The sequence below is a fragment of the Chinchilla lanigera genome, unplaced genomic scaffold (genome assembly GCF_000276665.1).
Source record: "Chinchilla lanigera isolate Chin_1 unplaced genomic scaffold, ChiLan1.0 scaffold00064, whole genome shotgun sequence".
In the NCBI taxonomy this organism is placed as follows: domain Eukaryota; kingdom Metazoa; phylum Chordata; class Mammalia; order Rodentia; family Chinchillidae; genus Chinchilla; species Chinchilla lanigera.
Genome location: NW_004955465.1, coordinates 3,861,336 through 3,884,449, shown reverse-complemented (window position 1 = coordinate 3,884,449; position 23,114 = coordinate 3,861,336). Strand labels below are relative to the sequence as shown.

Here is a 23,114-nt window from a genome sequence, read left to right as displayed (position 1 = left end):
GGCTCCCGGCGTAAACCCGTCCGACTGGCTGGGTCACTCCCGCCCGGCGCCCCCCCAGGACAAGGCCGGCTCTCCCGGCGCGCCGCCGCTGCCAGTCCCCCGCCAGGCTGGCGGAACAAGCGGCACCTCGCCCCCGGCGTGTCCCGGCAGAGCCTCTGCACAATCTGGCCGCCCGAGCCGGCCGGGAACCGAAATCCCCGCCGCAGCGGCCGGCGCTAAAGTTGTCGAAACAGCCTTGACTTTATCTAGCCTCCTGCCCTCTCATTTCTCGTCTTCCTTGCCTCACTCGCCCGCACGCATTCGCACGCACCCTGGCGGAGTCCCTCTGGGGTGGTGGTTCATCTCCCGCCCGGCCCCTCCCGGCCCCGGGCCCGCGGAGAGCCGCGCGCAGGCTCGGAACCTGCCTCCCACCGCGCCCCGGACCTAGAACCGAGCCTTAGCCCCCGCGAAAGTGAAATGTTCCAGCCTCAGGCCAGAGCCCAGACCTGCGCAAAGTGGACTATCCTAGGCGGAGTCTGAGGGGCTCAGAGTTAGCCCAACCTGCCCACAAAGAGCCCCCTCATCCCGGAGACAAAGCGACCTCTCTGAATGCTGCCCCTGAGACCCTCTCCAGCGCGACCGAAGCCCCCGGAGAAGCGCCGGTGCCGGTGGGCTGTCACCCCGTGCCCCGTCCACGAGATTGGGGGAGAGCACAAGGGGGAGCCTGAAAACAGAAAGATATATCGCAGTGTTCAGAAGGGAAAGGGAGGAGGGTGAGGGTGATCCGTTCACAGAAGCCCAGTTTCTGATTTCAAGTAAAGGCAAGACTTCCGCCGCTGCGCGGGCACACAGGCGTCTCTGCCCATAGTCTCAGCTGCTCCAAACGCCAGCAAAGAAAAGAAGAAAGGAAAAGGAAAAGTCGAGGCTGCTATGTATTTACTTGGATCATCTAAGGCCTCCTACCTCCACCCTGTCCCCTAGACTCATCTGCTCATTTCACTGGGGGTGGGGGCGGTGAAGGAGGATGCCGCGGTTCCCAGCGCCTCCATCGGGCGGATCTTTCGCTCTCTGGCCTCCCCAGCTGTCCTAAGAAGTCGAGCTCTGGGGCCCTGAGTTTTAAACCGGGCGTCAAAGAGGCGCGCTCCGCGGGCCCAGGGGGTTCTCGGCACCGGAGGCGGTCGGCAGATGCGCCAGGATTCCCACGGTCGAGCAGCTGAGCGCCGGCCGGTGTGAGGGCGGGTGCTCGCGACCCAGGGCCAGCGGGCGCAGCGCGTCCGCGACGCCACCACCGCGGGGTGTGTCCACCCCCAGCTCAGCGGGAGAAGCTGCTCAGAACTTCTTCAGAGGGCTAGGAGTGAGCCGGGCAGCCGGGATGAGTGCTCCCAAGCGGAGCCTCTTACAGGGAGGCGAAACCGAGCTCAGAGCAAAGGCCCTCTCCAAATAAGTCCACAGAGAAAGGGGGGGATTAAAAGAAGGGATATTAAACATCAGAGAGGAAGTCGTGATTTGGGACCCCAGAGTCCCGCTGTGAGACACGCGGAATGCACAGGCGCGTGCCCCATTGCCCGCGATTGTTAAAAAAAAAACCCACGCTCGTCTCTTCGCCCCACTCTCAGACACCGCCAAAAGTGGGCAGAAAAAGGAGTGAAGTGGGACACGGGCTTGGACGCAGGGAAGCGAGGGAAGGAGCGTCTAGATCCTCCCTCCCCAGCTTCTCCCCTCGTTCTCCCGGCAAATCGGCGGGGGGGCGGGCGCTGCGCCGGCGAAAGTTTGTCCCACCCGCATTTCGCAGCTGGCTGCAAGGAGAGGAAAGGGAGGGTCGAGATCGGACGCTGTGGCCGCGAGGATGACTGAGCCGGCACCGCGCTTACCTCGCAGTCCTCGTACTTGATATTATCCGTCAGTTTCCAAAGCATTTTCATGGATCGTTGTGAACGGATCTGCCCCTGTCCGCTTCGCACCCAAGTGGAGCCACTCTCTGGGTGAGCGCAAAGTGCCGGCTGCCGGCGGTGAGCACAGGAGGAGGAGGAGGAGGGCGAGGAGGAGGTGGAGGGCGAAGAGGAGGAGGAGGAGGAGGACGGGGAGGGGGAGGAGGAGGAGGAGGGTAAGGAGGAGGAGGAGGAGGGCGAGGAGGAGAAGGGCGAGGAGGAGGAGAGAAGGAAAAGAGCTCCCGTGTGCGCTCGGAGATCTCCCTCTAATGGTAGAAACTTTTCCTTTTTCCAGCTCTTTACCAACAGCCTAATCGCCTCATTAGCATATCAACAATAGTCCAATTGCTCGCCAGTACCCCAGTCTGCCGCCGGCCGCTCCGACCCAGGTATAAAGGCCTCTCCAAGCTGCGAATCTACTCCTAGAGCGCACGCCAGCCTGCTGGACGAAAGCTTCCCGGAGCTCCACCTCGACCTGCGGCTCCACCGTCCCCCACCCCACCCCAACTTCGTCCCATTGCCCGCTCCCTCTCTGCCGGCTTCCTCCTCGTCCGAGATGCTCTCTGCAAAACTCCGACCTACGCAGGGTCCGAAAGCAGCCAGGCCTGGGGACCCCTCACCCCCACCCCCGCCGCTGCCACTATTCGACATGCTCTTTCGGCCCCGTCCAATTTTATTAGAAATCATTATCCTTTTCGCAATTAAACATAACCACCAAACCAAGACCAGCGATGTCACTCCAGGATATTTTCCCGACAAGAGATCACCTCGCCAGCGGCCGCTACCCCCTGGGAGTTTTATTGGCTGTGCGCTTTCCCCCAGGTCGGAGATTTTCGGCTGGGGTTTGCGATCTCTTAATTGAGGCGTGTAAAATAAAAGTGTACCCTGAAGAGGTTACTCGACAGCTCCAGGGGTTAAATGATGTTCCTCCCGTATCTAGGAAGCTGGGGCCAACAGACAATTCAACTTGATGTTTGGGCTAAGATTTCCTAGATGCAACGTGGAAGAGAATACAGAACTCCTGTGGAGACGCACCGCGGCTTCTGGAGTTCAGCCGAAGTACAGCCCGGTGTGCCCCTGCGAATCCAGATACTGTGTCACATATGCATCCAGAAAAATCACTGGGAACCAACTCTTCTCCGTGCTAATCTGCTCCAGTTTTCCCAAGATTCCCCTTTTTAATTAAAGCAGGGAGAGTTCCTTTATGATTTAATGATACTCACGCCAGCGCGCTGGCGGCGGCAATGCCCGGCTGAGGAGAAATCTGCAGGCCCCGAGCCGCCCCCTTGTCCAAGCTGGCCAGAGTCCACGCGGGTTCTCGGGCTCCACCCGGACTGCCCCCGCTTCTGTTTCAGTACAAGTTTTTAAGAAGAAAAGGAAAGAAAGGCCTAATGTGATACGTCCAAATACAGAGTTGCTTCTCTCACTGAGCTTGTCCCTTCCTCTTACAAAAAAAGTTTCATCTGTCTTTCTCCCTGTTGAGTGCGGCAGACTCCGCAACAGCAGGTCTGGCTCAGAGGCTTCCGGCTCATCTGGGCCTGTGTTTCAAACATCTCCAGGACTCCCAAGTTCTCACAGTGCTTTCTGTATGGGGGGGAAGCTGCTTCGAATCCAAGCGTTTCTTAGCAGGTGGAAGGAAGGGAAGAGGAGGAGAGATTCCACCCTTCCTCCCTACCTCCCACCCCCACCCCACTCTAAAGCTGCGGGGGATTCTCCCTCCGAAAGAACTCCGTGACGCCACGGGCTCCCAAAAAGCTAGGGAGAAGGCTGGAGCTGGCGAGAGAATTCAGCGCCAGAGGGATGACCTCCCGGGCTCTGGGCACTCCCTCGAGCTGGCTTTCCATGCCAGAATGTGCGTACAGTCACTTGGTTGAAAGGGCTGGGGACTTGGCACCCCACTCTCCCAGAACACGATCAACTTCCAGGACTAGACCCTGTGGGCTGCCCCAAGGCCTGCTGCAGGGCACAGTAGCTGGAAGTCAGGAGCAGGCCTCCAGGAGCTGGGGTTCTGACACCCTCCTGGGGGCAGCCACCTCCCAGAGTACGGTGGCCTGTAGGCCAAATCCTAGGCCCGAAATCCCAGGTCTGTACTCCCTGCAGCGCTATACTGTTCCTTGAGGGAAGCCCTAGGTTTCGCTTTCTTTTTCTTCTGTTTGTGGGCTCGGGAAGGTATTTAAGGACCTTTCACCCTCTCCAGTGCCACCTCCACACCCTCTGTCTTGTCCCACTGCCCACTCCGCCAGGGCTGCTACACTGTTGTTGTGTTCCTGCTAAGGGTGCCACTGCATGCAGACTGAAGCCTACCAGCTCTGCGCTGCCGCTGAAGTGTGGGCGCTGATGAAAGGTCCCAGAGAGCAGCCCAGTAGCCCCCGGAGCCCGCAGAGCTGGGTCTGTGAAAGCTTTATCACCACAAATCACTCCCTTGCATGTGAAGTCTCTAGGTGATCAGGATCCCAGGCCCTAGGACCAAAGTGCCAGGCCTGCTGTTAGGGCTCAGGGACCAGGCCAGTCCTGGGGTATGGATTGGAGGAGGGAGGAAGAGCTAGTGTCTGTATGATACAGACATACAGAGAGAAATAAAGCGATCTGGGTGCGGTGGCACACGCCTGTGATCCCAGCACTGGGGAGGCTGAGGCAGGAGGATCATTGCAAGTTCCAGACCAGCCTGGGCTAAAAAGTGAGCTCAAGGCGAGCCTGAACTGCACAGGGAGACCCTGTCTCAAAAAGACAAAAAGACCAAAAAGAAAAAATAAAAAAGAAGAGAAATGAAAAGAAACAAACAGACCTTGGGCCAGAGTGACCTATACTATCTGGTTATCTCTAGCTACTGAGAAGCCTAAGCCCCACAGGCCAAGCCTGGTAGATCCACTCCATTTGGGCCCCAAAGCTGTTCACCCTACCCAAGATTCAGACCTCCTGTCACTTGCCAAATCATGAGCTCTCGAGAGCTAGGCAGTCCTCTCTCTCTGTCCCCCTTTTCAAAACAACCTCCGTGCTTCCAAACCACAGTCCACCTCCAACCAAACCTGAGCTGTGGGTGAAAAGTGCCTCGAATTTCACAGCAAGGTTTGCATGAATTAAGGGTAAAACCCCTAAAGACTTCTGATGAAGAGCCATCCTAATGTTCAGCCCCCAGAGAAGAGAGTTAGAAAGGGCCTTACATCCACAAGGGTGGGGAGAAAATGGGGTGGATTCCTAGGATTTGTTCTGGTGTGGGATTTGTATCCTTAAATGACAAAGGGAGTCTAACTTTGAGAATGAAGTTCCATTCTGTGAGGTTTAAGGGGAGGGGGGTGTAATGTAAAAGTGATCACTTTTAGTAAAAGTCATAAATAAAAAGGAAAAATAAAAATACCAAACGCTTTCCTTTCTCCAACTCTAGGGAATGTAGTCAAGATCAGACTTCTCTGAACTTTACTTTCAATGCCCTAAAATTGAAACAAACAAACAAAACCTTACTGTAAGAGGAACAGAGCTCCAATTTTTTTTCTTTGAGAATATCGCGTTTGGTTCAAATTGTCCTGCAAGCTTGGGGCACACGGAATCTGGCTCTAACCAGGCCTTAGTTGGCTGGGGTGAAAACAAGGCCCCGCGGTTCCAGTTATGAAATCCGCTGCTAACTCACCAACCTGGGCAGAACCGCCCTGGCTTCCCGTGGGGAAAATGTCTGGAAGTTAAAAGGAGAGCGCCGGAGGGTTGTTCCCCGGCTGGGGTCGGGGTCTGCGGCTCAGGATACTGTGCTGGGGCCTTGTGATGCCGCGGCCTTGCAAGGTCCAGCTTGGTAGGAGCCGATTCCGCAAATCCGAGACCTTGTTTCATGACCCACAATCCATAGCCCAACGGCGAAAATCCACTCCAGGAAGCACACGGCCAGAGAGTGGCTAAACTTTGGAAAAACTCTTCTGAGTATCTCTCAAAGGAACACGAGCCCCGCCGCGACCCCACTGCCTGAGCGCCCCTCCACTCTGCCCACAACTTAGGTCCCCCAAACCCGGGGACTCCAGAGAGACAGGTGCACCCAAAGCCCACCCCGAGGCGCAGCCTGGAGTCCGGGGAGAGGCCAGAGGCACCGCGAGCTGGCAGCGTCCCCCGCAGCACACTGCACCCCAGCCCCGTGATCTCCCCGAACCCGGATGAGTCAGCCACCCAAGTTTCTCTCCGGGCTGGGGTGGGGGTGGGGAGGGAGGCCCGGGGAAATGGCTGTATCGCAAACCGCAAGTGACCCTCGGGGCCACCTGTGGAGCGCCGGACTTTTCCCGGCCCCGGGCCCGCGGGCGGGCGGCGCGCTCTTGCCCGGAGCGCGCCTCGTTTTTCCGGTCCTCTCTCCCCGAGCGCCCAGGGCGCTGCCAGGCGGGCCGCACCTACAGCTCCGGGCCCTGGGCCACGGCGCGTCCTCCCCGCCTCCCGCTCGCGGTCCCCTCCCGCGTCCACGCCCGCCCCCTCCCCCGACCGCGCGAACCCCCGTACCTGCCAGTCCCCCATTTTGGCAAGTATGGACATCGCGGCTCGGCGCTGCTGGCGACGGGTCCCCGCCGGGCATGGGCTGGAGGGCTCGGCCGGCGCGCTCCCTGGAATCGCTTTGGCAAATCCTCCTTTTTACCTGCTCACCAACATCTCACCTGGTCCTAAAGAGCTGGGTTGCTACCTGCCGACGCATGCGCGCTGGCCCAGGAATTCACTCCGCCAGCCCCAGTCCCAGCACCTCGCCAGGCTGACCTGGAAAGTGATGGATTTATAGCCGCGGCAATCTCGCCATCAGCTCCAGCTTTTCCCAACAGCCCCAACCCGCTTTCCCGGTCAGTCCCTGGCCAGCCGGGGAGTGGAAGCGGACGGACGGCTGGGCTTGCTGGGCGCGACGCGGAGGGGAGTGCGGTTTCGCACCTGGGCCTGGGGCGTCAGCGCGCGCGCGCACCCCACGACTCCCCTGCCCTGGGAACTTCGGGGTCTGGGGTCTCTGCCCCGGTACCGGGTGGGGGATGGGCAGGCCCGGAGGCGGGGCCGAGCTGAGTGCACCTGGCCGCACGCGGTGGGACCGGGGCGCTGCGGGCCTTAACGGGTCGGACTCGAGGCTGCCGCCCCCGGGCCACTTCTGTGCTGGATTCCAGATCCAGTGTTGCTCAATAGGTGAAGACGTCCGTGATTCTGTTTCATTTCTGTCGTCTGGAGTCACTCCTCCCCCGCAGGCAGAGGGAGAGAAACCCTACACGCACACATTTACACGCGCGACTGCACGGGGCTCACCCTGCTGCCCGCTTCCACGGCCCCGCCCCGCCCCCACGCCCCTAGGGCTCCCGAACCCTATCTTTTCCATTAAAAACTTTTTAAAGGGGAGAAAGAGGGCGTCGGTGGCTCTGCGCTGGACAGCTGAGGTTTGGGGTTGGGGTTTGCTTTCCCACGACAGATAAGATCACCCCGGTGATTTCACCGCTGCTTCTAATTAAGGGGAGTTTTCAAAGAAGCCGTAAGATTTGGGGCTCCACAGGCGCCCCGCCCCGTCACAGCCACACCTGGCCCGAGGGAGGGAGCAGGGAGCAGGCCGAGGAGCTCCGCCTGGCCGCGCTCCCGCGGGGCCCTCGCCGCCTGGCGCTCACTCGAGAGCGGGCTCTCCTGAGCTTGGGCCGGGCGGCCGCTACAGGCCCAGTGCTCATCCCCCACTACCACCTCCAGGACTGGGAGACGAACAAAGAACCGGTTTCAAATCGTCCTCCCTGACAAGTCAGGCAAATGTGTGTTAGAGGTCAGGTCTGCGGGAGCGAAGGCAAGTCCTCTACACCAGAATCTCCTCTTTCCACTCCTGCGCGTGGGCTTCACACCGCCAACCTGCCCAGGCCGCTGCGCACCCTCCGCGCTGGGCGTGGGGGACAGTGGGGTTGTCCTTCGGGGAGCCCCCGCCTCGCTCCAGTGTTAAGCATCTCTAACCTGCAGCGCTTTGAACTCAGCGCCCGTAATGGGGTAGATGGAAACTTTTCTTTCCCCCTTGCGGTACTGGGGATTGAACCCAAGGCGTCCTACCCCTGCCCCAGGCCCCTTTACGTTTTATTTTCAGCAGGGTCTTGCTGTTACCCAGGCTGAGTTCGAACTTGCGAGCCCTCTGTCCCAGTCTTCCAAATCGCTGGGACTGCAGGTGTGCCCCACACCGCGGCGGGTTGGAAATGTTCTTGGACCTTAGAACCTTGCTCAACAAGTTTGAGGTTTGTTTCTAGGTGTGTTTTGTTCCTTTGTTTTGGCGAGCATCTAAAATAATTAAATGGCACTTTAACTCCTAAGCGTCTGCGCTACACCTTCCCCGACTTTTTACAGACCACAGAAATCAGGGTGGCGAAGTCTCACTTTTCCGCGTCCTGGGCGCACGTGGAGGCAGCGCCTGCAGGCGTCTGGACTTCCGGCGGGGGGCGCTGTGCGCCGTGATCTTCGGAGTGAGCAGTGGCTCGGGAGGGACAGCCGCACGTCTCTTGAGAGCCAGGGGGACAAGGTCCAAGGCTGCTGAGTGGGTGGGCTGGGCCCAGCCCAGGAGGGCAAACCCGCGAGTGCCAGGGCTGGGGCGGGATGCGAGGGGCTCCACCTCCACCTTGGGCTTGTTTCTTTACGTATTTATTTATTGGGAGGGGGGACACGTGTGGGACACGCAAGTAAAAGCTGCGGGTGGCTCTGCTGCGAGGCCAAGCCGCCTCATCAAAGGGCTTCAAGTTGGAAGGAAACAGCCCAGGCCTTGGGGGAGAAAACCCTTGGGTCTGCTCTGGACCCTGGGAGGAGGAATTAGGCAGCAGCCAGAGCTGAGATTTGCTCTGGCGTAAGACCAGTTGGAGTCCATAGCAGTCATTTACACAGACCCGCTATGTGATGCTAGGTGGGTCACTGAACTTGTCTGACCCTCAGTTTTCTCCTTTGTGAAGTGCACAGTGGGTGGAGAAATCCTTAGGAGAACGTGAGCAAATTGCTTAGCACCGCACCTGCCAGAAGACGTGAGCTCCAGAGGCTGCTGAGCCTTCTGCCTTGCTTGGGTTCCTAGCGCCTAAGACTGAGTCAGTTTAAGATGCTGCCCATTGCACTGTGCAGACAGGTGCAGGCGGGACAGTAGTTTAGTGCATCTCCCAGAACTACATGTGCAAAGTCTGCGCTTCCAGGTGCTCCCTTGGCTCCCCAGACACATGCATCTCCCCTTGGAGCCTTTCCCCATCGGGCCTCCTCCCTGTTGCACGTCAGCGGACGCAGCTGTCTGGGGAGCGCGGTGGGGCGGGCCGACAGCGGGACTCCACTCCCCGCAGTTTCGAAGCCCAGCCTCCAGCCAGCCCTCCTGGGGAGCCTGCAGCGCTAGGAGCCCCGCAGTCCTGAGGCCACTGCGCCTTTGGTAACCCTTCCAGCGCCGTAGCGGCCTCAGGCCACCTTCCAAGAAGAGACCTGTGGCTTTTACCGTGGAGGTGGAGGAGGGAGAGCAGCGCGACCCTGGACCACTCTGCTCGCTGCCACCACCAAGCAGGCTCCGCAGCAGACAGGGCCTGGGATTCCACACTTGATCGCAAACTTTCCAGTGCCCCGCAGGGAGCGAGCTCGGAGCATTGGGGAGGCAAAGGGTGACTTGGAGACAGATCATGGGGAGCTCCCAACCTCCCGTGCAGCAGCATTCCGGCTCTTCAAGGCCTGGTTCACACACCCTCGTGGATCCTCTCTGTGAAGCTTTGTCCTGCACTATCAGCCCCAGAATTGCAGCGGAAAGCTGATATCCTCAAGAACCCTACTTTCGCCCCACCCTGAAACTTCTAAGACTCCTCCGCGCCTTCATTCAGAGCTCTGTGAAGGCACAAGGGAATGGAGACCCCAGGCCGGGCCATGGGTTAACTGGGATGTTCGCTTGGGCGGTGGCCTCAGCTTGCCTTCTCCCTGGGGAGTCTGGGATCCCCAGGAGGTGGGGTGACAGATCCACAGGGCGCCTCTGCCCCCGCGTGGCCTGGGGGGTCTTCCCAAGGGCCAGGGCAACCTCAGCTCAATTGCAGCTCTTTCTTGGGGCCCTCGGAGTAATCAACTGGCTTCAGGTCAGAGCCAGGAGGGGAAGAAGCTGAGTTCCTCAAAGGAAAAAGTGGTGGGGGAGTGAGTGACGTTCTGCCTCTCCGGCAGGAGGCCCTCTCTGGCAGCGATTCCTCCAAGGCCCCAAAGCCTTCTGGACTCTCCAATAGGATTAAGGCAAAAGGAATGGGATTACCAGTAACAGCAGGAGGAAGAGGCCGAAGCTGTTAGCAAAGGTGCCCAGGTAGGGTCAGCCACCTGACATGTACCCAGGAGGCTCCACTCTGGTGCTCCTGGGTGCACAATTCCAACCAGCAACGGATGAGAAGAGAAGGCCTGAAGAAGCGGCCAGGGGGAGGCCCAGAAACCAAGCATGCCCCAGAGGCCGCAGGAGTGCGTCACCACTCCAGGGGGCCCCTTACGGGAGCTGCCTCCCTCCGGCCCTCTCAGCCCTGGGCGACAGGTGCAGCGGCTTGTCTTGGCCACACGCTGTGCCTTGGCCGCTGCGCATTGGTGCGGAACCACTATCGAAACGAGTTTGCGCTTCTGTTTACAAAGCAATCCTGCCATCAAAAGAGAAACAAAATCACCACTTATCACACCCTGTCATAAAGTAATCTGCCCCGAGGGAAACCTTAGGAGGGAGGCACGCGGGAGTGTGGGGACCAGCGACAGGAGGGAGAGGGGAGCGAGGAAAGGGGGACTCTCCCAACTGGCCTGTCGTCAGGCGCCTGGCTCGTCTTGTCCCAGCAGGTCGGGCTCTGGAGCAAGGGTGTGACAGCAGGGCCCACGAGCGGCGTGATATCGCCCTCTTGGTCTTGGAAATGCGCCTACCTTGGCCCCCTCACTCTGAGGTTTATGTTTCCAGTCTTCAAAGATAAACCAAAGGCCCATCAGCAAAGATGAAGATCAGCAAAAAGTGGAACACACACACACACACACACACACACACACACACACACACTGCACCCCTGAATTCTTGGAGACTGTGAAATGCCTTTGGAGGTCTTGAGGTGCAGGGACACACAGGGAATTCCTGGCCCACGGAGGAGTATTTTGCTTTCTCCAAGCCCTTCATCTTCATTTCTGGGTCCTTTTTCCAGGAGGGGTGCAGGCTTGGGTAAATCCAGGTAGCGCCCACAAGAGGCAGGGAAATGGTTTGGAAATGTGGGAAAGGCAGGTGTCCTGGGAAACCATCAGCGATTCAGCTCCGCTCCCGAAGCCTCAGGTTGTCCCCTTCCGAGTCCTGCCTGCTCTGACGTGAAGTGAGAAGGCTTGAAATGCCAAACTCACACCTTGTGGCCTGAGGTTCCTCTCGGTGGCACTGCTCCGCCCTTCAGAAGAAAAGGAGCTCTTCACTCTAGGTATCTGCTCTGAAGCGGCTGTCCTGCTGTGCTTGGTGTCATTAACTCACTGCCTCACGCGTCAGGGCTGAGTTTGCACTTGACTGAAAGATTCCTGACATCTGATGGCCCTCAGCTCCCCAGCTGCCCTTGGCCACACTGGACACCAGCGAGCCTTCCCTTGGAGAGCTTGGTGAGGTTGGCCTAGGTGTGGGGACCTCGTGGAGAGGTGTGTGAGAGCCAGCCTGGATTGGGGATCCTTCTAGTCCGACCCATGATCAATCACTACCCTTCAGAGATCACCTGGGCTCCTGGCCAACGTCCCGAGCCCAGGTGCAGGCAGAATGTTCAGTGTTGAAGTATCATCTGAGCTGAATGTGGCGGCACTCGCCTATCATCCCAGTTATCCAAAGGGCTGAGGCAGAAAGATTGCAAGTTCAAGGTCAGCCTGGGCAACTTGCTCTGTCTCAAAATTTTTAAATACTGAGAAAGGGCTGGGGAGGTGTAGCGCAGTGGCAGCGTGCTTGCCTAGCATGCAAGAGGCCTTGGGTTCCATCCATAAAGCTGTAATAGATAAATAACTATAATTTTCATTTATGAAGCTTGGTGGAGAATTGTTTCATTATTTATTTATTTTTGTGGTGCTGGGGGTTAAACACAAGCTCCTTTGCACGGAGCTACATTCCCAGCCCACTTTTAGCTTTTAATACTTTCAAAATTTTGACATAGTGTTTGGCTAAATTGCTCACCCCCCTCTGGAATTTGTGGTCCTTCTCCCGCAGGCCTCCCAGAGTGCTGGGATTGCAGAAATAGTACCCACATTCTCTGGTACCTCTTTATCCCTAGCCTGAAAGTTGGGGGTGAGGAGGGACAGCCAGGATGTTGATCTGCCCTCACCGAGCTGTGGGTGCAGGGGAACGTGGGAAGCACTTCGGGAACTGCCAGCTTCTGTCCGAGGCACCCTGGGATTGACTTTAAAACTTGCAGTTATTCTCGAAAACCTGGAGGCCCCAGTTTGAGATTTCCTCCTGGGTGTGGCAAAGTGCAAACCTCTCAAACTCACTGCATTCAAATTAATCGACCCAAGAACAGGTCCGATATCACTGCCAAAAGCTAGGAAGCCTCCTCAAGTCTCTGACATCTCTAGGTGGTCTAGACCGGGTTAGCCGGATAAAGGCTTAGAGCAACCCCTTAAATTCTGTCTGCATCTAAGAAACAGTAGCAGCCTTTAGTGGATCATACTAAAGTGTATTTGGGGTCGCACGTAACTTTTCCTTCACATCTGGGCTTTTTTCTCCTCCCGAGCTCCCCTTTTCTCTGCCCCCTTCCCGACTCCTAGCACGCACGACTGGGCATCTCAGGCTCGTGGGCTCGGCCCATGCGCTTGGCACCTGTACTCTGAATCCGAAACTTCAAATGGAGCAAATTCTCTTGCCTCGGACCAGCTTCTGGTACACTAAGCGAAGAGGCATTTCCATCCTATCTCCAGGTGTTTGCTGACCAGCTGTGCATCGGGTCGGGCCGCAGCGCACCTCGGACCTCTCCCCTCAAAGGCGCAAGTGCTCCGTCCTCCTACCTAAAGGTCCCGGAGGCTGCTGGGCGGAGCAGCTGAGACGTCTTTCCCTGGGCTGCTGCCAGACGCGGCGGCGATCACAGCTTTACGCGCGGCGCGCACCTCGGAACTAGCGCGCCGCGTCCCCGGGACACCACGCAACTCCCGGCCCTGGGCCCCTGAACCTGGAGCTGCGTAATCCACGAAAGGGTGTGTGCCTGGGTAGCGCTGCCACGCCTCGAGTGGGGCCTGGTCACTACTGGGGGGCAAGCGTCTCTGCCTGGAAATGATGATATCTGTGCAAACAGGTGGGCCTCGCTTCCGGGCGGCGCAGAGGGGACCCGGGAGCAGACGGCCACTCGTGCGCTCGGGCGGGCCGCGCAGTCGCCGCTCCGCTCTGCCACCGCCCGCTCCCAGGGCCTGCGGGAGGGGCTCAGAGGCCAGGCTTCGGGCTGCGACGCGAGCAGGGGGCAGCCGCGTCCACTGTAGGTCGTCCCTTGGGGATTGAGGGTCCCCGCTGCGCTCTCTGGCGCCAAATCCCGGCGGGCCAGGGGCAGGGAGTGGATTTGGCTCATTCTCATTCAGAATTCAGAGGCGGGTGGAGACAGAGAGTCTCCCAATTGAAGCGAGTCTCCTGAAAGTCTGGGGAGGAAGCCTCAAAACTCTGTCTTGCAAAGCCAGAGCTGTCTCCAGGGCTCGGTCCTGGCTCCCTTTGTGCGCGGCGCTGCAACAACCTTCGCCCGGTTGCCCCTGGCAGGTGGAGATCGGGGTGGCGGATTGGCGCGGGCAAGGCGCTGTTTACTTTCAGTTTGTCTTCTTTGATTAAGGAAGGAACAATCCTAGGATCTTCTCCAGGACCTGTCACGGTAATCTAGAGCCATGAGGGCTGGTTTAAAAAGTAGAGACACTTTCACCGCCTTTCTAGGGGACAGCCATCCTGACGATGTACTCAGCGGGCCGCGGACTTGAGAGTCACTGCTTTGCCACCAGACCTCAGATTTAAAATAATCAAACTTAGGTTACCGTGAAAATCCGTCCGGCTTCCACGTTTTCATCTGTGATCATTTCTTAATAAAGGAGCCTCATTACTTCTGCACTGCTAAAGGATCCCACTGCAGTAAAAATGCCGTCACAGGATGACCTCCGTTTCCAACCCCAGATTCAAAAGTCAAAAATGTGTTATCTAGCTTCCAAGAGTCAAGAAAGTTCTTTTTTTTGTCATTCCAAACCCCTCCCCTCAAATAAAACAATAATTATCTTGGCTCCGAACCCTGGGGAGGCATTGTTCAAAGGCATTGTGTTTTCTGTATTTATTTCAACTTAGCAAATTACACTGAGAATTTAAATTGACAATTTAACAAAGCCAGATCAAGTGTATGGGGTTTAAAAAAAAAGTTAACAGAGCACACACACACATCACTTCATCTGTTTCCAAACTAAATGCGCTTTCTCCATCTCACAATGTAAATTGTTTAACCTTTGTAATGAGATAATTTCAGCCACGATGTTGTGAATGTAAGAATTATACAATTTTCCTTTGAAGTGTGGTGCTCAGAAGACTGGAAAGGAACTTTCCTCTCTGGAAGGGATTGAAAACAAACACTAAAACCTGAGAATTTATACCCGTATTTCCCTTTCTGACTTATTCCTTTGAGATTTACTATTTAAAATATTGAAGTTATAGGATACTGAGTTAACTGTGGTCTTCAGCCTAAATATTTTATTTTTAATTCTGAAGAACCGGTTTTGATTTGCCTCTGGAAGTTTTGAAGGCTGTGTTGTTTGAGGTACTCGGATGAAAAGGAACTCAGTACCCTTTGACTGCTTGTAATTTTTAAACTATTTCAAAGTTCTTGAATTTTAAAGCTACAGCTTGAATGAAACTTTCAGAGAATAAATACTTTAAAATGGTTTAAATACAAGTTCTTTCCTTTCATTATTACAGCACTCAAACAACCATTATATAAAATTCAGGTTAAATACAACATGTAAAAAGTACACATCCAGTTTACTTGTACTTATTATACAAATATTTGTACAACCCCCCCCCCCAGGATATTGACATAATTTGACCATCTTTTTTCTTTGACTTTTATTAGTAGAAAGAGCAATTAACAAAGCAAAACTTCTAAAAATGATGGGATTTCCTTGGTCTTGGCAAGCTCTGGCATCTTCCAGTACCAACGCTACACAGGAAAAGTCTGACTTGTAGTGTTGGAGATTAAATAGTGCTCTGGCTCAAACCTCCCAAAGGACAGGAGTTAGTGTGTTTTCCAAAGTTTTGTCCTGAGGAAGAAATTGCCAGCATCTCAGAATTTTACCTCCCATGGTCGGTTGGCCATATGGTTTGGGGGCCAGAAGTAAGGCAGCACATCATGGCAGGTGTGTGTGTTGGGACAAAGACAGAAAAAATGGGGTCCCAATATCCACTTCAAGGTCACACCCCCAATGACCTAACTTCCTCCCACTAGGTCCCGCCTCCTGAAGGTTCTACTAATTCCCAATAGTGCCACAGGCTGACGACCAAGTCTTAGGGTATGAGTCTTGGTGGGACAGTGAAAATCCAAATCTTAAGAGTGGCCAAAGGGGCAGGACAAGATGTCCAAGCTAGTAGCTTTCTCCTCACCAATACTGTCCCTGACTGAATTCATTCAGGTTGCCGTGCACAAGATTAAAGACTTGACAAAAATACCTCTTCCATTAACTCATGTTTGTAAACCTAAGCATCCGGTCTGCTCCAAATATCTCCAAAGCATTAGTTCTGGGGAAAACTAGGGAAATGGCCCTTCGGTGTGATGCTGACATTTCCCATGCATGAGCCCAACCTCCACTGCAATCTGTAAGAAAACCAGAAAGTGTCAGGGTAGAGTCTGAATATGCCCACATTTACCGGTGTCTCTAGTGTGTTTGGGTGCAGGACTAGTGCTTTGTGGTATTAAGGTGCCAGTATAAAGACTCTTCTTTTAATATCAGTTTTAGTATTTTAGTACTGAGCTTCATCTTATAGTAAATTCCTAATGTTTCATGGAGTATGTTCTCCTTTTTAAGTCAACAAGTCAAAGTATAATCACTATTTGGGAGTTTTTAGGGAGTGATAAGAAACTTAATAAAAAGAAGAGAAGTATACAGTAAGAAAATAAGAAGTAGAAGTACCTACCCAAAAGAATATCTTGCCCACCAATAATTATTCCAAGAGGGGACACAGCTCAGTGGGAAAGTGCTTGCCTGGCATGTGTGAGGGCCTGGGTTCTATCTCCAGTACTGCAAAAAAATTCTTAAAAATTACAATAAAATAGGTTACAGGAACTAAAGAAATTCTTTGCTAATAAGCTTGACTATATTTGTTCTAAACAAATATATGAGCAAACCTCACTAATCTCCATAGAGACAACCAAGCAATTGCAATACCATCAAATACATAAACTCCAAACAAACAAAAATCAACCCCATTCCCAAACATTTTTCAAACAAATAATAAATACTTTTCAAATAAAATTCCAAACATTCTTCAAATAAATAAATTTTAAATAAAATTCCAAACATTTTTCAAATAAAAATCAGTCCCTTCCCAAACCTTGGCAAATGTGGATACTGTATATGTAACTGGTGCGAGAACTGGATTTTGTTTTCTTAAACATTTGCTGCCCCCCTGTGTCCCCTTAGAAAACTGCATGTTGAAGCTACTCATCCTGTCATTCAGCAACCACCTACATCCGGGAGTTCTACCAGAGAAGCAGGGCGAACCCTGATGACTGTAGAAAGAGCAGATGCAGAGATGCACACCTGTAACCCCACCACTCTGAGAGGCTGAGGCAGGAGAATTGCAATCTCAGGCCCAGCCTGTAGCAAAATTGTGTCTCAAAAATTTTAAATGGGTCTGGGGCTGTAGCTCAGAGCAAGACCCCTGGTTTAATCTCCATTTGTATTGAAAAAAACAAAACAAAGCAAAAACAAATGCAAAAAACCACCAGAGACAGGGAAAGGATTGAGGAGAGAGGTCCGGACTTCTGAGTAATCTCGAGTCATTATACAACTGGGTCTTGAGCTCTTCGCAACTGAAATGTGATTGAAGGCAGTTGGGGTAAAGATAGTAAACTAGATTTTCTTTAGGGGCTCATCTAGTTGTAATATTTGGTCATTCTCAGGGAGGACAATAAAAGAGGCGAAGGAAAATCCAATTACCTTATTTGTGGCTAAATTTTCAGTTTGGAGGCATGCCAGAAACCCATGAATGAATTTCCTGTTTCATCATTGGAATCCATGAGCTTGGTCCTCTCTCATCTTGACTAACTTGCTTCTTGGTGTCTAAGGAGCTCTGAGCCTAAGTAGACAACAAGGGATTTCTTTTCTTTAGTGTCCAATGATTATGCAGACTACTGATGGTGACTTCAAGCGAGAATTCTCTTCTGTGTCCGTGGTGTGTGTCAGTCACAGCTGTCATCTCTCCCTCCTTCCCTGATGACAGAATCTGGCTTTGTCTAGTTACCAGGCAACCAGGTGTCTAAAGAAGGGCTAGGTCTCTCTCTCTCACACAAAGGGATGCATCTTGTTTTGTCTAAGCATTAGACATTCACTAGTTCTTAGCCCTCACCACCACTCAGACTCTACTGGGAGCTCCAAGAAAATACCAAGTCCCGGTGGCCACCTCCAGACATTCTGGTTTGACTGGTGTCACTTGACAGTTATTGAAAACACTCCAAGTGATGCTAATGTGCAGTCTAGGTTGTGAGTCTAAGCCAGTGGTGATCATTCCACCCTTCTTTCTGATTGGTTTAGAAGGAATACATGATACAATTTTTGGCCAATGAGATACAAGGGAAATCTAATTACAGGTAAGATTGAGCAACAGTCCCAGCTCCTTACAGGAGTACTTTGCTTCTTTGTTACTTTTAGCTTTTGTTGTCATTTTCATCATTAATGGACTAACCACCTGATTTACTGTTAAACCCTTTCATGCTTGTGCTTTAGTCTTTGTGAATGTGAACTATTAACAATATATAGGCATCTAACACACAGGATCTCAAATCATACTCATATTTATGAGCCCATATGTCCATGCCAGAAAGTTCACAGACCAGCACATGTTGATAAAAAATGATTAGTGATCATAAACTTAATTGCTTAGAGAAACTTGACCCCAGTCTTTGGGATTCATATACCTTTCCTGAGCAGATAAGCATGTTAGTAAAACACAGCTCTTGCTATATGAATTATATGCACACACTTAAATGTGTGTGCATACCTAAGAAAGCATAGTTTTTATTCAGATCACCATCTATACCAATATGAAATTTAAAAACTCAAAGCCCTAAAGGCAGGATATGTGACAATTCGGGTTAACCTGGTTGGATTTCCATTACAGGTAGCCTAACATTTCTCTGCATAGAAAACAGATTTATAATGCAGAAAATATTCATGCACCCTTCTCCAAATAATGGAGCCATTATTTGCCTTTCTTTCTGATGTTTGATGGATACTATTACAAAAATATTTGGAAACAGCTGGTGGAGAGGAAGAATGTTGATGTATATCCTTAGAACAAATTACACAGCAATAGTCTTGAGGTCATTTTTCTTAGGGCCGCAGTTCCATGTATGGAAAAGCAAAGTGTCAGAAACTCCACTCCTCATCCCAACGGTGTGCGCTTGTTTGCTTTATTTCTGCGATCTTGTCACTTCTGCCATGATTCCCAAAGGCCACCCTCTCCCACACTTTCTCTATTCTTTTTCTTTGCGTGGTCAGTTTAAATATAGTATCTACCTTTTTTCTTTTCTCTTTAAAATGAAAAACAAACTTTATAAGTATCTACAAGGACAGCTTGTCTGTGGTTTATTGAAAGGAACGGCCAGTGCTTAAAATTTTCTTTTCTCTTGACCAATTTTGCACGCTTGAATCTGATAATCAGAATGGCTGATCTGAAAACAACAATATGCAGTATAAGAACCATTGTTGAACTCCTACCATCTTGTACGGTGAGGCTCTGCATCATTTCCAATTTTTTTTTTATTACTTGTTCCTGTCTTTGATTGCTTGATCAGTCTTACATTCTTACATCTGGTGGACTGAGCAACTTCGTTGAAGATGACAGTATGTAATGTAGCAACCATTGTTAATCCCTATCATTTTGTTTTGAGGTCGAGGATTGTTGTTGTGTTGTTTTGATTTTGTCTTCATTGTTGTTTTGTTAGTTTTTTTAATCTTTAAAAAAAAAAACAGGAAAAAGATGTTGAGTGTTACACGGAGAGCTTTGCTCAGCATTAGGGAATGTTGACGGGTTTTCTGAACGGCACGCTACTGCCATTGGGAGAACTGGGTTCTAATACCAGCTACCCACTGCATGGCTAGATGTCTTTGAGCAAGTTTCTTCTCGTCTCTCACTTGGAATGCAAACGTGTCAGCCTCCATGGTTTCTGGGGCTCTTTCTGGTACTAAGATCCCCTTCAGTCAGATTCGTATATCCATCAGCTGAGATTCCCCCAACAGCAGGGTCTAGCAACAGTGGTTGTAATAATGAAACATACAAGAAAGAACCACAGGCACGAGACTGAAAGATGTCATCAAATGCCACCAGCACCCTCCAAGAACTTAGGGAAATGGTTCAGTACATCAGCGAGTCAATGCTACTTTAAATTCATCACATTTTACTGAGGAAACTGCTTTCATTAACTTGTATCTCACTACAGCTTCGCTTATAAAATCCAAAGAACTTCTCCCAGTGCATGGAGATATTATGCTGCTTCATCACACTATTGGCTTCGTTAAAGAGAGCTACATGAATAAAGGCCAATAAGATGCAGGGATGTCATTAAAATTATGACATTTCCTTAAGGGAACTGAGTCATACAATCCTTGAACGGATTATGTATAATGATCTTTCTAGTCAAAACCACTGGTATAATACTTTTTTAAAATCTGTTTTTACTTTTTTGTTCTTATTTTTAAAAACAGGGTTAATTGTAAAATATTACTCATCTTCCAAACGTATAATAATATAACATCTGTATATCTAAGTACACAAAACTTAGATTAAAAAAAAATACGTGTACTTTAGCCATAGACACCTCAGGCTAAATCGCAAGCAGTTGGCCGGCCCTTCCTTTGCATTCCTGCAGGGATGGTAAACATCACCGGCAAATTTAAAATTGATCCTACTTTCCAGTCTCTCCAGAGGTTTGCTTGTTCTTTTTTAATAGCTTATTGCAATCCTTAGCATTCCTCAATGTTTCATCTTTAAAATTTCCCCCAATCTTTCATACCATGGCTTTTGCCTAATCTCCCTTGCGTGCTCTGAGAGGTAGACCCCTTGAATCTGGTAATCAGAACGGCTCTCTTCTCACCGTGAAGGTCACGGGACCTCTTCTCACCGTGTCTTCTCATTCTTCGTGATTTTCTCCACGTGGCGCAAAATAGGCGGTTTCTTCCGGTACCTCAGCTGATCCATCTGCATCACAGTGCCAGGCACGGTTCTACTTCTGAGTCCAGAACAGTGAAAAGACAAAGATCCCTCCCCTCATGGACTTTGGATTCCAGGGGAGCGCAAACAGAAAATGAACGAAATCAATCAGCAAAACCTATAGTACGTTCGGCTATGGTATGGGCTGAAGGGAAACAGGAATGGAGAAAAGAAGGTAGGAAGTTTAAAAGTACGCGGTTTGCAGCTTAGATAAAGGTACCCGCAAGGCTGAGGTAACATCTGCATCAGCAGAGAAATATTCCAGGCAGGGGAATCAGTACGCACAAGGGCCCTGAGGCAGAAACACCATTGGCTGGCATGGTGGGAGTGAGGCCAGGAGACCATGAGAAGAGGTGCGGGATAGGAGTGCAGGTGCTAGCAGTGAATGGTCTTGTGCGCCGCGGGGACAACCGTTCAGCTTTTCTCTGAGTAAGGGCAGAGCCTGGAAGGCTTTTGAGCCAAGCACCCGCACCCTCTGGTTCGTATTTTAACAGCGTCCCCTTGGTGACTGTGTCACTGGGGGACAAGTATGGGGACAAGAAGGTGCTTCGGAGCTGTAGCAATGGCCCTGAGCCTGATCACGGCCATCAGGAGAGCTGGTGTGACAGAGCAGAGGCCCAAGATTGACCCCGGGGTTATCCAACGTTACTGAAAGGCATCCACAAAGGCACCCGGGGAAGGACGGACAAAGGAGGAGGAGGAGGAAAACCAGCGCTTGTGCACTCCGGAAGCCAGCTGGCCCAGAAGAGGGCACTGCAGAGCTGCACTGCAGGCTGTGGTGGGGCTGAGCTCAGTGAAGACAGACCCAAGACCTGGGCTAGGGCCGCTCAACGGTCAGTGGATGAGGAAGCAGAAAACCAGCAGGGAGAGGGAGCCAGGGTCTGACCGTCCTCCCCAAATTCACCATCTGAAAGCCAGGCGCTGAAGCCGCCTGCTTGTCCCGTTGACCCTCCAGCTGTCAGCCAGCAAGCAAGTGTAGTGGCTCCTCTCGGGACCGGCAGGGCTGAAAGAAATACGAGCAGAGCTTCTGCAGTACTATTGTGACGGATTGGTGGCTTTGATCACAGACCTTTATTTTCTTAGTCCTGCAGGCTGGACATCCAAGCCCAAGGTGCCACTGGGGCTGCTTCCTGGGACGGCTTCTGTTCCCAGATTGCTCACAGTTGCTTCCTGTTTCTTCACCCGGCGGCGGCGTCTTCTCTGTGTGTGTGAAGAGAGGAGAGAGGGAGCGAGGGAGGGGAGAGAGATCTGGGTCTGTTCCTCCTCTTGTTTTTTACTGCAGCCCTGGGGATCAGATCCGGGGCCCTGCCACGCTAGGCAGGCGAACGACCAGCAAAGGTGTCCCCAGATTACTTTCCTTCTAAGAGCACTGGCTTTATCAGGTTAAGACTCCTCCCTATGACCTCATTTAACTTTACCTTCCTAAGGCTCTGTCTGCAAACACAGCCAGATCGGAGGAGCACGGGTCTTCAGCCTACGGATTTTGGGAGGGGACACAATTCAGTCCATAGCAAAGTCAGTAATAAAGCCCCAGCCCTTTCCCCTCTCCAGCACTTAAAAAAGCGCCCAACGCTGTTAATTCACCTCAATTACTCTCCTATTATGCTATTATCACTTCAGTTAGGTTTATAATTCAGAGAATAGCGTGTAACAAAAACGTGAAATTCTAGTTCAGAAATTAAAAAAAAATACGTTTCACTTGTTAACAAAATCTAATCTTGGAATGGATTATTCAGGAAAAAAAGTTGGTGAACACTGCCATCTACTGGAATTTTGCTCAAAGCGCATTTGTTGGACTTTTCTGGTGCTTTGCCAAAGATAAAAGTCCGTACCATATCTTATCGGTGGTTCTTTCTAATGAGTAGAAAGTTAGATGATCTTTGAATTTAATCTCCTAACCAGTATTTCAAACACAAATATTTGGGGATGCAAAGATCCTATCGTGACAAAGTTGATCTCTTCTTATCGCTGAGATGAGGTCTAAACTTGATAAACATTAAGACGTAAACATCATAGAAACAAACATCTATGCTTCTGGAAATAATTTAAATTATCATTGGAATTTGTTTTATTTTCACTTCTCCACTGTAAAATGTTTGATCTTCCAGCTAGCGTAATCCATAAACAGGACCCAGCTTCCTTTTATCTAGTGGTGCTGCCATCAGGAGTAGCTATTTTTATGGTCTAATGAGGCTGCTTGAGCTCCAGCCACCAAATCCACATTCCAGCTAGCAAAAAGAGGAAGACTTTTAAGAAATGTAACATGTATCCGGGCTTCTATTCTAAGTTCCCTGGAACTTAGTTATACGGTAATGTTGTTCTTCAAAAGAAAGACTGGAAGATGTAGGTTTTAACTGGGTAGCCATGAGCAGCCCCCCAAGTTTGGAGTGCTGTTACAGAAAGAGTGGACTAACGGTCTTGGCAACAGGCAACTTGCAATCTCTGCCACAGCGTGATGAACGGAACAAGTGATACGCAGCTGTATTTGTTGGAAATACACATGCGTATGTGCTTGGAAAAGCTTGGGGTATCTACAGTTAGTCACAGTTGGTGTCTTTGGGAGGAAGCTCTGGATGAATGGGAGAAAGGGGAAGAACAGAGACAGTTGTTCAACTCACCTTTTGTGCTTTTGAATTTTACATTGTGGCCGTGTATTTTCTACAGAAAAAAGAGTGCAGTGCAAAAGTTAATATTTGATTTTGAGGCTTTATACCTGCATCTGCTTTGTTAGCTGAAAGCCCGGCTCCACAGCGTCACTGAGGTATAACTGGCAAATAAAAACTGCCCTAGTAGGGGCTGGGGATTTAGCTCAGCGGCAAAGCGCCTGCCTGGCAAGCGCAAGGTCGTGAGTTCGGTTC

The 23,114-nt window shown here is 51.8% G+C and overlaps 1 protein-coding gene and 4 long non-coding RNA genes across 6 annotated transcripts in view; 2 read left to right on the top strand and 3 right to left on the bottom strand.

Moving 5' to 3' along the window:
* Tfap2a (transcription factor AP-2 alpha (activating enhancer binding protein 2 alpha)) overlaps window positions 1–6,554 on the bottom strand; it is a gene marked incomplete in the record, with an annotated part of 22,364 nt that extends 15,810 nt beyond the window's left edge. The window contains 1 exon segment of one of the 2 annotated variants that reach the window (XM_013521866.1): window positions 6,375–6,554. In XM_013521866.1, coding sequence (XP_013377320.1) covers window positions 6,375–6,447 — 73 coding nt within the window. 2 annotated transcript variants of the gene reach the window in all.
* LOC106150137 lies at window positions 1,872–2,632 on the top strand. Its single transcript, XR_001236766.1, has 2 exons — window positions 1,872–1,961; window positions 2,203–2,632. It is a non-coding gene; the product is annotated as an uncharacterized LOC106150137 (long non-coding RNA).
* Window positions 6,555–12,901: 6,347 nt separating the features above from the next.
* LOC102023242 lies at window positions 12,902–14,098 on the top strand. Its single transcript, XR_263235.2, has 2 exons — window positions 12,902–13,111; window positions 13,631–14,098. It is a non-coding gene; the product is annotated as an uncharacterized LOC102023242 (long non-coding RNA).
* A 773-nt stretch (window positions 14,099–14,871) lies between these two features.
* Window positions 14,872–17,609, bottom strand: LOC102023015. The gene is made up of 3 exons (XR_263234.2): window positions 16,986–17,609; window positions 15,496–15,640; window positions 14,872–15,089 (listed from the first exon to the last, which is right to left on the bottom strand). It is a non-coding gene; the product is annotated as an uncharacterized LOC102023015 (long non-coding RNA).
* A 1,352-nt stretch (window positions 17,610–18,961) lies between these two features.
* LOC106150121 lies at window positions 18,962–21,346 on the bottom strand. The gene is made up of 3 exons (XR_001236740.1): window positions 21,161–21,346; window positions 20,141–20,320; window positions 18,962–19,001 (listed from the first exon to the last, which is right to left on the bottom strand). It is a non-coding gene; the product is annotated as an uncharacterized LOC106150121 (long non-coding RNA).
* Between the last annotated feature and the right edge of the window lie 1,768 nt (window positions 21,347–23,114).